Source organism: Sciurus vulgaris (assembly GCF_902686455.1).
Source record: "Sciurus vulgaris genome assembly, chromosome: 12".
NCBI classification, from domain to species: Eukaryota; Metazoa; Chordata; class Mammalia; order Rodentia; family Sciuridae; genus Sciurus; species Sciurus vulgaris.
This window is the reverse complement of record NC_136473.1, coordinates 61,086,460-61,103,329: the sequence shown is the minus strand read 5'-3', so window position 1 is coordinate 61,103,329 and position 16,870 is coordinate 61,086,460. Positions and strand designations below refer to the sequence as shown.

The 16,870-nt window shown below is 39.5% G+C and overlaps 1 protein-coding gene across 1 annotated transcript in view; it reads right to left on the bottom strand.

Annotated features, from left to right (window-relative positions):
- The window catches only part of TP53BP2 (tumor protein p53 binding protein 2), a 54,680-nt gene extending 51,473 nt beyond the window's left edge, over positions 1 to 3,207 (bottom strand). The window contains exon 1 of the mRNA XM_079106648.1: positions 2,929 to 3,207. Coding sequence (XP_078962774.1) covers positions 2,929 to 2,955 — 27 coding nt within the window. The 5' untranslated portion in view covers positions 2,956 to 3,207. The remainder of the gene's footprint in view (positions 1 to 2,928) is intronic.
- Between the last annotated feature and the right edge of the window lie 13,663 nt (positions 3,208 to 16,870).

Here is a 16,870-nt window from a genome sequence, read left to right as displayed (position 1 = left end):
TGCAATAACATTTGGTTTGACTGCACTTCAGTAGCCACCAGACATATGTGGCTATTTTAAAAAATAATTAAAATTAAATTTTTTTTTTAAAGTTCACTTTCTCAGTCCCATAAGCCACATGTGAAGTTCAGTAGCCACATGTGCCTGGTGACCACCATATTGGATAATAGGGTCACAGGACATTTCCATTGTAGCTGGACATACACACCAAATATGTGGCAACACTTACCATTGAGTGACACAGGCAAAGTCAAGTGCTTTGGCCTTAACGTGGCACTGCCAAATAGTTGTGTGGTTTTCGTATGTAGTTTTTTTGTTTTGTTTTGTTTTTTGTTTTGTTTTGACCATTTCAACAGCAGGCACAGAAATCTTTGTAAAATTGTTATCTGGAAAGAGCAGCAAATGCTTTTAGAGTTAGAAAAGCTCTTTCAAAAAAAAAAAGTCTCATTTGAATATAACACTTCACAAATGGAAGTAGTCAATAAAAGATACTTAATGTGATTTTCAGATGGTTATAATTTTTTGCTTTTGATAACTATTTGATAATCAAATACAATGAGTAGATCACTGAAAAGCCAGTCCCTCCAAGTACAAATAATTTCTTATTCGATAAAGAAAAATAAGAATATGTCAAGTACAAAATATTAATCAGTTTCTCTCACCAAGTTGTAGAAATATCATAGAACCATAGATATTAACCATGGCAGGTATCTGAAAATGAGAGTAATTATCACTCCCATTTCTGCAGTACCCTATCATTATCTCTACTGTGATTCTCAGCACTTGCCTGTTTATTTTTAGTTAGCCTACTAAAACCCATCTTCCACTTCTGGTTTTGGATCCAATTATCACTTCATGTCCCACATAAAAGAAAACCACTTGATTCTGTACCATTTGGTGAGAAAACACATGAACACTATTTATCTGTACATTTTTAATACAATGCAGTCTAAGCAGTTATCTTTAGAATGCCTTTAAGAGCATATCAAGGAATGTACTCAATGCCACAGAAACAATTTAATACTTAATGGTTAGAATGATAAATTTTAAGTTATGTATATTTTACCACAACAAAAAAGTATATCAAGGCAATTATCTACCTTCTGATTATACATTTTTATATCATTATGCATAATAATTTTTCCTGATATATTAGTTATAAATTTCCAAAGTAATAAAATACAAGACCTTACTCATGTTGGAATAAAAATCCAAGCATATTAAAAGCTAAAGATGAAGAATAGTTTTTAAGTTTTAAAAATTTTTTTAAGTAAAAACACTTTTTTATGATATCACACTAGAAAAAGACATTATGACATGAAGCTACTAAATGAAGTTTTTTCACATTTTTATGTACCTCAAGTTTAAGAATCTTCTATTTACTCAATATCACAAAATCAGAAATTTTATCTAGCATCTCTTACAAGCCAAGCACTGTACTATTGGCTTCCACCATAAATAGCAATTCTAATCCTCAAAACGATCCTAAGAGTTGGGTACCATTATCATCCCATTTTACAGATGATTAAACTGAGAGAGAAATTTTTTAAGTGACTTGTGGTCACTAAAAGTGGTAGCTAAACAAACACTGAAGGGTTAGACTCATTTCAAAGCTGGCACACATGCACCACACAGTCTATGAAAGATAATCAGAGGAACCACACCTGCTAAACTGAATGTAATCTCAAGAGTCACATAACTTTTAAGAATTCTGATGATCTAGTATGTATCTGAGAGAAGAAAAAACTCTATCTTTGAAACCTAGAGGACACCCTGACATAAAATTAATCTTTAATAAAGAAACCATATTACAACAACCAACACCTTATCTCTTAACCTGTGTTCAGGAATAACTCAGACACCTGCAAGAATTACTTCAAGACAAAAAAAATGTAAATCCAAGGAATAAAAATCTTAAAATCCTTCACCCTTATCCATGATACATTTTTTAATACTGGACATTCACATTACAAACCCAACTTCATAAACAAGTATTAAGCTAAAATAAAGTGCAAAATGCTATTAACATTTCCAAATTCCTGGAATCCTGGCAGGACAAACTATCCCAAGCCATCCAAACCCAATTAACCAAACTGCTGTTTGTTCAGTATGTGCAAGTTTAGGGTGTCCCCCATAAGACAAGTTAGGGAGCAAGGGGACAGCATATTATATTCTGTGTGTGAGACTGCAGAAAACAAATTTTTATCACTTCATTCTTCAGGTTTTACAAAAGTAAAAGAAAGGTTGTTTGCTCCTTTGCTTGAACAAATAAAGTCAAAAAACATGGGATGACTGCAAGATGGTCCGGCTTCAGTGGGAGAGGAGTAAATACAACTTCCAGCAGGCCATGCCACATGCCTGCGGAGCTCCCAAAAAACTAGTTAATCCTCTCCAGAGGTCTTGCTTGAACAGTCTGTGGGAAACTTTTGAGGCTGCATTACTAAAACCCGATTCCACAAAGAGATGAGTGACTTGGCTGCAGACATCAAGCTCGAAATTCAATTTAAAATAAAGCCAAAGTACCCTTTTCAAAGTGTGTTATGTTTCACTCCTGTAAAAACTCTGAACAATCAAAATTATAAAGACAAAAGCAAAGAACAAGGTTCCCAGTTTCCCTAGTCTTGACCTTCAAAGAACTGCAAAAAAGTCAGGTCCCAAAGAGGAAAAGTTTTGAGCGGCGGCTCCACCAGCTGCTCAACTAACTCCGGAGCAGGTGGGGGACCCCTCCTGGCGCTGAGGGTGTCGCCGCGCCCCCAGGCGGGGGGCTGGGAGGATGGAACTCCGACCCTCCTGACGCCTCCAGAGGCTCGGGTCCTCCGGGCCCGCGAGGCTGAGCTCTGGACCCACAAGCGGCGCGGACGCCCGGGCCCGCGACCCCGCACACTTCCGGCCCCGACGCCCCGGGTCCCAGCACATCTACCCACTTACCGGCATCATTTTGGACCCAAACCGCATCGAAGCGGGTGGTCAGACCGCGGCCCCGGCAGAGCGGAGGCGCCCCGGGGGTCGCGGGCGCCAGGGAGCGGAGCGGAGGGCGAGGCCGCCCGCGAGGCGGCGGACCTGTTGCGAAGCGGGGGCGCGCGGGTATCCCCCGCGGTGCTGGGGCGCCACCGAAACTCGGGCCCACCCCCGGCCGGCCCCCGGCTTTGTCTCCTCTGCGCTCTCGGCGGCCGGGGCTCCCTCCTCCGCTCCGAAACCAACTAATCCCCGGCCTGGCCCCCGATCCCGCGCCCGCCCCGCCCCCGCGCTCGCCCCGCCCGCGGCGCGCTGGACGGCCTGGGGGAGGGGAGGCGCGGGGCCGGCAGCGGCGCGCGCCTGCGCGGACCCGCGGGGCGGAGCGCGCCCGGGGCGGCGGGAGCCGGAGACCTTTTCTTTTCTCGCCTCTGGTCTAAAATGCCGTCGGGGGCGCGCGGCGGAGCGACGCGAGAGCGCGCCTCCTAGCGGAGCCGGGGGCACTCGGAGGCGGCGCCTCCGGAAACAATGATCGTTAAAGACTTGCAAGGAACCGGTCCGGGGCTACGGCCCACACCTGCTCCGCGGCTCGGAAATGACAGAGAGAATCCGACCCTCTGCCTTCGGACCGGGGGCCCGAGGTTCGGCGCCTGGGCGGAGTGGAGAGGGGCTGCCCGTCCCGACAAAATGGAGATCCGCGTGTCGCCTTGATCCCCAGCACAATCCGAAAGTTCCTCGGCTTGTTTGCCCTTGGTCTCCTTTACCATTGTCTAGATCCTAATTTAAAACTCCTATGATACTTGCTATAATGTTTTTTAAAAATGTTTATGACCAAAGTAGACTTTATGTTATGTATATTTTACCACAATGAAAATATATCATTTAAAACATGAAAGCAGCCGGGAGCCTGTGACTGGACTCGCAAGGGTAACGTAGGAGGATCGCTAGTTCGAGGCCGGTATGGTCAACATAGACCCTGTCTCAAAATTTTAAAAAAAGATGTGGGTATAATTCAGCGGTAGAGTGCTTGCCTAGCACGCTGGAGGCTCTAGGTCCGGTCCCCAACACTGCAAAGGGGAAAGAAAAAAAAAAATTGTGAAGCAGCATTCTGAAGAGCTTTTCAGCTTTGTAACACCCTACAAACTGCCTGACAGGGAGATAGTATCTTTTTGTAGACAGGGAAGCAAAGGCTTAGGAAAATTGCAGTGGTTCCCTTTAAAAGAAAAACAGAGCTGAACCCTCTTCCACTTTCTAGGTAGACCCTTAATTTCTGGTTAAGTTGTCTGCTTAAATTCAAAAATCACTTTCCTCTGTCATACATGATTCTAGAAAATTCAATGGCACACACCTAGGTTTATATAACTCCAAATATGAATGGCTTTTTATTAGTCTAGCATATCCTTTACCAGAATGTCCATCAAAATCCCTATTGCACCACCGCAGCTACTATATCTGGAAATACCATCATGGCTGTAACAGGGGTTCTCTTCTGCCTTTCCCCCTCCATAATGGGGATGGGGTGGGTAACCTCCTTCCCATTCAATGCTGAGTTATCTGTCCTTGGATTCAGAGACTACCAGAATGAAGGAGTCCATATCTCAGAATTAACACCTACAAATCTAAGAAATGGCTATCTTTCAAGGATACAAATGAATTATGACTCCTGACAGGGCACAGCTGGAGAGTAGCCTTTGAATTACCTCTTTAAAAGCCTCTGTTCCCCATGACAGAAACATAGCCTCTGGAACAGGAATCCCGAGTTTCTCCTTTGCTAGCAAAGCAATAAAATTTCTTTTCATTTTTCTCAAAACCTAGTTCTCTTTATTGGATTGGCATTGGGACAAGGATCAAGATTTCCATACCATGGCCAATTGAAATAGAATTTAACTCAAAAAATAAAATGTAAAGTCTAGTTATTTTAATATAATTTTCTTGCCAGGCATGGTGGCACACACCTGTAATCCCAGTCACTCAGGAGGCTGAAGCAGATGAAGGTCAGCCTGGGCAACTCAGCTGGACCCTGTCTCAAAAATTAAAATAAGGGGGATTGAGGATGTAGCAGCTTGGTGGTAGAGTGCCCCTGGGTTCAATCCCCAGTAAACACCACCCCCCAAAAGAGGATTTTCTTTAGTAAAATAAAGGAAATTCAGCCTTTGATCCATCTGGTAAATATTCATCGAATACTTACCATGAGCTGTGTGTTCATTACTGGAGATACATTAATGAACAGAATGAAGCTCAATGGACAATAAAGCCAATAGTTTAATAATTAACATAAACCAATTATAATCATTGGAAAAAATAGAAAATGGTAAGGGGATGAAGTTTACAAATACAATAAGGTGATGTCTGAGCACAGACTTGTAGGAAACGAACAAGTGACCTACATGAATATGTGAGAAAAGACGTCTGGGTAGAGGGAACAGTCAATGCTGAGGCCCTGGGATAAGAATCTGCACCATCTCACCCATCTGCATCAAGGAGGAGGCCAACATAGCTGGCAAAGACTGAATGAGGAAGAAAGTAGTAGAAGCAACAGGAAGATATGCAGGGTCAGATAATGCAAGGCCTTGTGGGCTGTTATTGTAAGGACTTAGGCTTTTACTCAGAAATGGGGAGCCATGGAAAGATTTTGAACAGACAAATGTTGTGAGCTGACATATTTGAATAGGGTCACTCCTGCTGTTGGAGAAAACAAAACAAATTTAGAGAACCTATAGGAAGTTTTATTAATAACCTAGACAAAAGATGAAAGTAGGGACTGGGGATGTGGCTCAGTGCTAGAGTACTTGCTTAGCATGCATGACGCCCTGGGTTCTATCCCCAGCACCACACACACACAAAATCAAACAAAAAACTCACCAAGGTCAAGGTCATTAATAAAAAGTGAAGGAAAAAAAAAGATGAAGATGGCTTGGCTATAGTCATTTAGGTTAAAATTGGTTAGGTTTTGAATGTATTTTGGAGGGCTGAATGCACAGAATTTCCCAAAGGATTAGATATTGAATATGAGTGAAAGAAGTCAAAGGTAAGTCTGAGATTTTTCTCCTGATAAATGAAATTTGCCACAAACCAAACTGGGTAAGACCCTGAGTAGAACAGTTATACGGAAGAGGAGCTCTGTTAACTTTCAGAGTTTTAACAAAAATAAGAGAAACTCTGATCCTGAAGTTTAGCACATTTGTGGAAAGCAAAAAAAATGTGTGTGTGTGTGTGTGTGTGTGTGTGTGTGTGTGTGTGTATTTTTTATTTCCAGGAACTTGCAGTTTATAAAGGAATAAATTTATACCAAAAAAAAAAAAAAATCTACCAGTTATTCCACTGGCTTTCATTATTTTCTTGCATACAAAGTAATTTCAAAAACAGCCTAGGATATCATGGTCTACAGTCATCTAGAAAAAGAATTTTGGGGATTTTGATCACTAACCCTTCAGTTACACCCCAGAAAACTGCTCACACATAATAGTAAATTATCTTTAGTATGAACATGGGCAACCTTGAATTAACAAAAATATTGTTACAATGGAAATGGAAACAAGAAGAGAAGAATTTAAATAAAACATTTCAGTTCTAATTCTTTTACTGCCTGTTTTCATAAATGCCCTGCCCAAGGGAAGGGAGGGGAAAAAGGACAGCAGCTGGCAATTTGTCCTGAAACTCGCTTCCAGCCAATTGAGAATTCCCAACTGCCAAATAGCAGGTATGTTTATTTTAAGGTCTGTTTGTTTTGGTTTGTTTTTTAATCACAGAAGCATGAAATCAAAGAAACTTTTTCTGTGCTCTTTTTCTCAAATTCCATACCACTCACATATGACTCTCAGACAGGGTTGTTAGTTCCCTTCTAAGCTTCACTTTTTCTTTACTTCCACCCTCACCTACTTACACTCTTTAAAGAGCCTCTTGGTTCTCCCCACCCTGTAATTCTGTATTCCACATTCCACTCCAAGAAAGATAAGTCAAATTACCACAAACTGAGTGGGGAGGAGCTGTCTTCTCTCTTAGACCTCACCCCACCCTTAGGCACAGTACAATTAAAAATATGTTCAGCTTGAGTTCAAATGTTTAAGTCCCCAATTTTTTCCCCATGTTACTCTTTCCTGTTTCCCACAGATGTTCCAAACCCAGAATCCTCCCCGCCCCCAGAAGATGAACTCCCATCTTACTTGGTTAATAAAATATAGACAATTGAGCTTGCACTCACTCTTTCAGGCATTCCTCCAGAGCTATGAAGGATTAGTTCCAGAACTAATCAGATACCAATATCTGTAGATATTCAAATCTTTTATGCAAAATAGTTCAGTATTTGCAAATAATCTGTGCACATCATCCTATATACTTTTGGTGGTTGTTGTTGGTGGTGGTGTTTGTATAAGGGATTGAACCCAGGCACTTCACCACTGAGCCACATTCCCAACCCTTTTTTTTTTAATTTAGAGAGAGAGTCTTGCTAAGTTACTTAGGGCCTCACTAAATTGCTGAGGTTGGCAATGTGAACTCTTGATCCTCCTGCTTCAGCCTCCAGGACTGATGGAATTACAGGCATGTGCCACCAGGCCCAGCCATCTTGTATACTTTAAAGCACTTCTTGATCACTTATACTACCTGATACATTGTAAATACTTTTCAAAGTGTTATACTGTACACTTGTTACATTGTATTGTTTAGGGAATAATGTCAAGGGAAAAAAAGTCTGAACATGTTCAGTTCAGACACATTTTTTTCTGACCGTTTGGTTGAAATATGTTGGTTGAATTTGCCTTTGTGCAGTCTACAGATATGGAGGGCCAACTGCTCTTATAACGTGTATTTTGTCAGGGATTGTTCAGCTTATGTTTTGTTTGGAAAGATAGACAACAAACAAACAAATGAGATAATAATAAATGCTATGAGGAAAAAAAATTAAAAAGCAACCAAGTAAGCCTAAAAGAGTAGCGTCTGGTTTAGATAGGGAGGCTTGAAGGTCTCTGAGGAATGAAGCAGGAGAAGGAATCAGACTCTGGGCATTGGGAACAAGGGCAAAAGGCCTGAGCTAGTCTTGTGTTTGGTGTCTTAAAGGAATAGCAAAAAGGCCAATGTGCCCAGATCCAAACGGGCAAAAGGAGAGTGGTAAGAGACATGGCAGATGTAACCAGAGCCTGGAGCGTGCAGCGCCATCTAATGTGCCAATTATCTTCCCCAGATTCTTTGTCTCTGAGTTTTTTTTTGTTTTTTTTTTTTTTTTTAATTTTAACTGGCATATAACAATTGTACATTTTTATGGGAAATAATATGATATTCCAATACATCTATACAACATGTAATGAATGATCCAATCAGAGGACTTGGTGTATCCATCACATTGGACATTTATCTTTTTTTTTTTTTTTTTTTTTTTTTTGGTGCTGGGGATCAAACCAGCAAGGCAAGCACTATCTCCCCAGCCCCCATTTATCATTTCTTTGTGGTGGGAACATTCAAAATTCTACTAACTATTTTGAAATATATAATTAATTGCTACCAACTATCAGTCTCTTGTGGCTTTCTTAGGCTACAAATTTATTCACTTCTCTCCTACATTCCCCTCAAATTAGCAGTAATCAGGAAGAAAGAGCTGGAGAAGAAGCTTGTGTTTCCTGCCTTAAATACCTTTCCTACTTACTGTGTGTGGCAAACTTCTACTCATCTTTCAAGGTCCTACCTAAGAGTCACTCTTGGAAGTCATGTTTGATATTTTCTTAAGCAGAACTAATCAACACCTCATCTAAATTCCATGTTGCCATGTTGCCACATGGTACCACATGACATAGAAATAAAACACATTGCCGGGTGAGGTGGCACACTAATCCCAGCAGCTTGGGAGGCTGAGGCAGGAGGATCACATGTTCAAAACCAGTCTCAGCAAAAGTGAGGTGCTAAGCAACTCAGTGAAACACTGTCTCTAAATAAAATACAAAATAGAGATGGGGATGTGACTCAGTGGTCGAGTGCCTCTGGGTTCAATCCCCAGCACTAATTAATTAATTAATTAATTAATTTAACACATTTATCTCTCCAACCAGATTCAACGACAAAAACAACTTCTTACTCATTTTTGCACCTTCAGTCCTAACATTGTGCCTAGGCCAAAGGTACCCAATAAATGCAGAATTGGCAGTACATAATAAGTGTTTACTATGCTCTCTTCTCTTTGCTAGGTTTGTGAGGTTTGGCTTCTGACTCCTACAGTAGCTTTGGGCAGTTCTTCCTGCATCTTCTCCCTCTAATGCACTCTCTAATTCACCTAGGGGTTGGCAAACTACAGACCAAATCTGGACCTATGCCTGTTTTTGTATTGCCTATGAACAAAAACGGTTTTGACATTTTTTAATCATGAGGAAGGAAAATCAAAAGCAGCAGTAGATTGTGACATATAAAAATTCCATGAAATCTATATTTCAGAGTCTATAAATAAGATTTTATTGGAACACAGCCACACTTACTTGTTTACATATTGTATTGTCTGGGGCTGCTTTCTGGCTATGACAGAAGAATTTGTCAGTTTTTTTGTTCATTTTGTTTGTTTGTTGCTGTTGTTGTTGTTTGGGGATTTAACCCAGGGCCTTCTACTACTGAGCTACATCCCCAGTCCTTTCCATTTTTTTTTTTTTTTTTTTTTTTTTTTTTAATTTTTGAGATAGGGTCTCACTAAGTTGCTGAGGGTCTCATTAAGTTGTTCAGGCCAGCCTCTAACTTGCAATCCTTCTACCTCAGCCTGGCACCCAGCATGAATTAAGCAATGGTGACAGAACCCAAGATATCTGTTATTTGGCTTGGTGCAGTGGCTCTTGTTTGTAGTCACAGCTAGTTGGAAGGCTGAGGCAGGAGAATCACTTGAGAACCTCCTGGGCAACATAGAGAAACCCCAATCAAAAAAAAAAAAAAAAAAAAAATTGAAAAAGTACATGTTTATTTTCTGGAAGTTTGCTAATGTTTGCTCTACGCAGCAGCAAGAATGATCCCTTCAGCACACGTCATCATGTCACTCCCTTGCTAAATTCTTCAGTCAAAGTGGAAGCGGGTGTGGATGGGGCAGGACTGGAGGTTGAGGGATATGGGAGCCAGGTGAATAGTACATGGATGCAGATACTTTTCCATCTTCTAAAATGTATGCTCTAAATTATAGATAATAACAAGGCCTTTTAAAAAGAAAGGAAGGCAATCATTTGCTTTCTGTTGTGAGGATAAGGATACTGCTGAGCATGGCCTCCAAGCCCTCGCTTGTTCTGGCTCCTACCCACCCCCAGGGTAGTCAGGATGGGAAAGAAGGCCAGTACATGTGGACTTCCTCATATTCGTGACCAAAGACTCAATATTGGTAATGTAGGAAGACAAATGCAGTGCTTTGAAGACTGTTGTAATATTGACTATAATTTTATTTGGTTTAAGAAATCCGTTGCTTGATTGCTAACTCATGGAATAAGAAGTTCGTGATTTTTATTTTTTTATTATTTTTGTTTTTTTGGTACCAGGGATTGAATTCAGGAGCACTTAACCACTGAGCTACATCCCTAGCCTTGCTAAGTTGCTGAGGCTGGCTTTGAACTTGTGATCCTCCAGCCTCAGCTTCCCAAGACTTTGGGATTATAGGTTCATGATTTCTTATATTCTATTGTCAGTTCTCTCCCTGGTATCTCATCTCCATTCATAGTGCACCATTAACAAGCAAGGAAGTCTAGCCTGAAATACTGAAAACAGGCCAGGGCTTCTGAAAAGCCTGTTGGTCACCAGCTGAGCCTGCTGCAGCTTCCATTCCTCCTGGTACAATGAGGAATGTACGTGTTATTTCTTCCTGGACTCTGTTAAAACACACTATGAACACGTCAGAATGAACTTCGTTCTAATCATTCTTAAACTGTTTTTAATACCTGGGCTTTTATTCAATTATTTTTTAAGAATACTGATAGAGTTCGTATCTTAAAAGTCCCTCAGAGGCCCACGTATTAAAGGTTCTGTCCCCAGCCTGGATGCTATTGGGAGGTGGTGGAACCTTTAGGAGGTGGGGCCTACTGAAAGGAGGTTAGTTCATTGGGAGTGTGCCATTGAATGGGGAAACTGGGACCCAATCCCCCATCTTCCTCTCTCTGTTTCCTGGGCACCATGAGCTACGCAATTTGATCATGGTACACTATCTTTTTAATATGTTTTTGTATGCAATTTGCCAGTATTTTATTAAGGATTTTTGCATCTAAGTTCATCAGGGATATTGGTTTGAAGTTTTCTTTGATGTGTCTTTGTTTGGTTTTAGTATCAGGGTGATACTAGCTTCGTAGAATGAGTTTAGAAAGGTTTCCTCATTTTATGTTTGACGGAATAATTTGAGGAGAATTGGTGTTAGTTCCTCTTTGAAAATCTGGTAGAACTCAACAGGGCTTTTCTTTGTTGGTAGGCTTTTAATGGCATCTTCAATTTCGTTGCTTGAGCTTGATCTGTTTAAATTTTCTATGTCCTTCTGATTCAATTTGGGTAAGTCATAATGTCTTTAGAAATTTGTTGATGTCTTCAAGATTTTCTATTTTATTAGAGTATAAATTTTCAAAAGTTTCTGATTATTGTCTGTGTTTCAGTAGTGTCCATGGTGATATTTCGTTTTATATCACACATTTTAGTAATTTGAGTTTTCTCTTTCTCTTTTTGTTACCTCAGCTAAGGGTTTATCGATTTTATTTATTTTTTCAAAGAACCAGCTTTTTGTTTTGTTGATGTTTTGAAATTTTTGTTTCAATTTCATTGACTTCAGCTCTGATTTTAGTTATTTCTTCTACTGCTTTTGGTGTTGATTTGTTCCTTTTCTAGGGCTTTGAGTTGTCATGTTAGGTTACTTATATGGTGACTTTCTGTTCCTCTAATAAATGAGCTCAATGCAATGAACTTTCTTCTTAGAACTGCCTTCATAGTGTCCCAGAGATTTTGATATGTTGTATCACTATTCTCATTTACCTTTAAGTATTTTTTTTTATTTCATTCCTGTTTTCTTCAACTATCCTTTCTTCATTCAATAGTATATTATTTAGTCTCCAGGTGTTAGAGTATCTTCCATTTTTATTTTATCATTGATTTCTAATTTAGTTCCATTATTATCTGATAGAATGCAAGATGTTATCTCTCTCTCTCTCTCTCTCTCTCTCTCTCTCTCTCTCTCTCTCTGTTTGTATCTACTAAGAGTTGCTTTGTGGCCTAAAATATGGTCTATTTTATAGAAGGATCAATGTGCTATCGAGAAGAAAGTGTATTCAGTTATTGATGGATGAAGTATTGTATATGTATCTGTTAAGTCTAAATTATTAATTGTGTTTTTTAGTTCTATAGCTTCCTTATTTAGTTTTTGTTTGGAGGATCTATCCAGTAGTGAGAGAGGTGTGTTAAAGTCACCCAGTATTGTTGTGTTGTGGTCTATTTGATTCTTAAAATAGAGAAGGGTTTGTTTGATGTGCGTAGATGTTCCATTGTTTGGGGCATAAATATTTACGACTGTTATGTCTTGTTGATGTATAATTCCCTTAAGCAGTATGAAATGTCCTTCTTTGTTCCTTTTGCTTAACTTTGGCTTGAAGTTCACTTTATCTGATATGAAGATAGAAACCCCTTCTGTTTACAAGATCCATGTGAATGATATGTTTTTTCCCATCCTTTTACTTTCAATCTGTGAATGTCGTTGCCTATGAGGTGAGTCTCTTCAAGATAGCTTATTGTTGGGTCTTGAATTTTAATCCAATCTGCCAGTCTATGTCTTTTGATAGATGAGTGTAGGCCATTTACATTCAATGTAATTACTGAAAAATGGTTTTTATTCCCTGTCATTTTGATTTATTTCTGGTTTTTAATTTGAATTAGTTTCTCCTTTGATTGACTATTCTTCTAGTGTAGTTCCTGCCTTTACTGATTTATGAATAAGGATCTTAAAGCACAGACAGGTTAAGTAACTTATCTGAAGCCTCACAGTTGGTGAGTGACAGAAGCTAGGGTTTGAATCCAGATGTCTGCATCCTTAATCACTGTGGCATTGGCCTTTTACCACTATCCAATCTTTCATTGTTTCCATACTAATTATCTGGGAGGCATGGGGCCAGTCAGTGGTGACCCAAAGATGAGTAGAGGAAGATCTATCCATGAGCATATAAGTGAAATCAAATGTACAGATGCTTTGGTGGAAGTCTGCACAGGGAATAATAGCCTTATTTCTGACCCTCCCAGGATGGAACAGTCAGGAAAATCCTCATAGGGAGTAAGGCTTATGAGCCAAGTCTAAAAGATGAACTACCATGAATTTTATTTCATTTAAAGAAAACTTGCAGCTGGGCATGGCAGTGCACACCTGTAGTCCCAGCTACTTGTAAGGATCACTTGAGTCTGGGAGTGCAGCCTAACTTGTGCCACAAATGAGACCTCAAACTCAATAAACAAGAAAATAAATAAATAAGCCAAGTTTTATTCAGTGTTTACCATATGCATAGCAATATGAAATAAACAAATAAGATATCATCTGTGCTATAGATGAGTTTGTTTTTGTTTTTGTTTTTGTTTTGTTTTTGGTATCAGGGATTGAACCCAGGGCTGCTTAACCACTAAGCTATATCCCCAGTTCTTTTTATTTATTATTTTGAGACAGGATCTTGCCAAGTTGCTTAGGGCTTCACTAAGTTGCTGAAACTGACTTTGAACCTGTGATCCTTCTGCCTCACCTCCTCCTGAGTTGCTGGGATTATAAGCATGTGCCACCATGTCCAGCTATAAGCCTCATTTTACAGGTAAACTAAAACTTAGATATGCTGACTTAATTGAGTCATTCAATAAATACTTTCTAAGTATTATTAATACTTATTTTGCATGTGCTAGGTATAATTCTAAGCTCTAGGGACACAATGGTGAAAAAGACAGATGAGTTCCTGCTCTTGCTCTTTAAAAGTTTTTATTCTTATTGTGATGAAAGGTGATAAGAGAAGTTTTTATTTTAATTGGGATGAAAGGTGATAAGTAAATAAGACAAATACTAAGAAATAACAAATTAAGATAGTATTGTACAGACTGGGGATGGGCATTTTGGAAAGAGTGGTCAAGAAAATTCTATCTAAAGAGATAGCATTTGAACTGAGATCTGAATGACAGGAAGACCAAGCCTTAGAAGACACGGATACAGAGGGGACAGCAAATTCAAAGACACTGAGAGAGTTGTGGTTGGCATGGTTTGAGGAACAGAAGAAAAGTCAGAATGGCTAGAACAGAGGGCCTTACCCCAAATCACACAACAAATAAATACAGAGAAGATGTTCAAATCCAAATCTGCCAAAGATGAAAGCCCATATTCTACCATTGTTCAACACTATCTTAAAGAACACAAAGAATGCTCTGGGGGCTTTCATCTCCTTATGGCTTGGGTCTGGAAAGTCTTCCAAAGTCTTATGCGTTCAGAAGAAGGGCTTTTGGGATGTGATTGGATCATAAGGACTCTGACCTCTTCACTGGAAAAATATACTGCTGGATTGATGGACTACTAGGGAGTGGGACCTAGTTGGAGGAAGTAAGTCACTCGGGGCATGCTCTGGAAGGATTTATCTTCTCCCCAGCTCTTTCGTTTTTGTCTTTTTGTGATCCTCCTGCCTCCTGAGTTGCTGGGATTATAGGCATGCACCACCATACCCAGCATTGCTATGTTTTTAACTTGAACAACATACAAAGACAAGGAATAAAAGAAAGCAAAAAATAAAACAGGCAAGTCTCACAAGCAGAAAGGCTTCCTGTAAGACAGGAGATACACAGACAAATAAATCATGGCATCACACCAGCTGTATCAAACCTAGCTTCACCTAACCTCGTCTCAGCCTCAACCCATGTTGCATTCTCACATCTTATCTTAGACTGGAATCCTTTGCAGAGCTGATGGAATGCAGCTCTGATGCTTTAGATTAGGGGTTCAGATAAGCCACATGTCAAAGATTCTTGCAGCTTCTCACAGATGCTGGCAAAGAACTATTCAGTCTGAAGGATCTGTACTTCTGGTGGTTCCAAGTTAACTGAGGTCAGCCTGCAGAAGCCATCAGAATGAGCAGTTCTAGGGGAGACAGTGCAGAGTTGGCTAGTGAGGCTGCGATTAAACTAGTGTTCATGTGAGAAAGGGTGGTAAGTTCAGACAGGAGTTGTTGCTGAGATAGTAATCATAGGTAAGTGGCAGATGACCAAATTGTGGGCAGGGCCGGCTCAAGTTGCCAGACAAGCTGTCATAAACAAGGAGGATAGAAGACTTAGCGAAATGTAACACTGCAGATGAATCTGAGAGACATGTTGTTCTGATGCTTACCTAGGTCAAATACACCCATTTTAACTCAGATCAGCCTGGATTTAACTGAATAGCCCTGTCCCAAATAAATCTTATTTAAATTTTATTTTATTTTATTTAAAAAGCCTCTTCCTATATCTGAGCACACAGGGGAAGAAAGTATAACTCCATTTCCCCCCGATAGTTGCCACAAAATGAGATAATTTTCTGAATGATATGTTATGATTTGGATCTGAAATGTCATCTGAAGGCCCCATGTTAAAGGCTTAATCTGTAGAGTGGCACTATTGGGAGGAGGTGGAAACTTTAGAAGAAGGAGCCTTAATGGAAGGAAATTGTCCTCTCTCTCTGCTTCCCTGCCACCATGAGGGTAAGCAGCTCACTCTGTCATGTGCTCCCACCATGATATGCTACCTCACTACAGGCTCAAAAGCAAATGGGCCAACTGATCATGGACTGAAACCTCCAACACTGTAAGCCAAAATAAACCTTTCCTCTTTTGAAATTGACTGTTTGTTACAGTAATTAAAAGCAGACTAACAAATGTAACTGGTACATTCTGCCTCTGTGTTATGTGGGTGGTGGAAAAAGGGGTACATTTTGCCCTTAGATCTGTAGAGGCAGCTTCTCTACAATATTGAGATGAATTATGAACCACATTCTTCTAATTATGTGATTGGAAGAAATCCATAAATATTAGTAATAAGAACTACCTTTGATTTTAAGTTTCATGTCAGACCATGAAATTGTACAAAAGTTAATACCTTATTAAATACTTAAAAATGTACAGAATTGATACTATTAATATTCCCTGTTTATGGATAAAGAAATTTGGACTTCGATAAGTACCTTATACAAGGTCACATATTCGTAAAAAGTAGTGACAGGTCACCCTGATACGAAAACTTGTGAGTTTTTTTTTTTTTTTTAATCAACTTTACTGAGGCATAGTTTATGTACAATATAATGGGTCCTAAGGGTATGGTTATTTGAGACTTGACAAATGCATAGACTCTTATGAATACCACCAAATCAAGCTATATGACACTCCCTTCACCCTTGTGCCCTGTTGGACCAATCTTCCCTACTCTGGAAACCACTGGCTTGGTATCTGACACTAAAGAGCAGTTTTGCCTGTTCTAGAATGTCATATAAATAAAATCAAATAATATACCTTCTTTTGTGTTTGACTTCTTTTGAACAGCATAGTAATTTTGTCACTTTGTATTCTTGGGGGACTTCTACTTTGGTAAACTGTATCCTGCACTTTGATAACCTGAGTACAAATATCAAGCATCCCTTTCTTAAAGAAAGATTTCAATTTTTGTTCTCATTTTTATATACAATTTTTAAAAGTTGTACCAATAAGATGAAATTTCATTTACTTTGTGCAAACCAGAAGTTCTACCCGTTCATGCTTTTTTAAAACATTTGTGAGTTTTCCCCCAGATTTATTGAGATATAACTGACAAAATAGTATGACTTACGGTGGACAACATGATGCTTTGATACATGAATATGTTGTGGAATAATTATTGTCATGATAAAATTAGTTAACACATTTATCACCTCATGTAGTTACCATTTTTGCATGTGTATGGTAAGAACATTCAAGATCTACTGTTACTG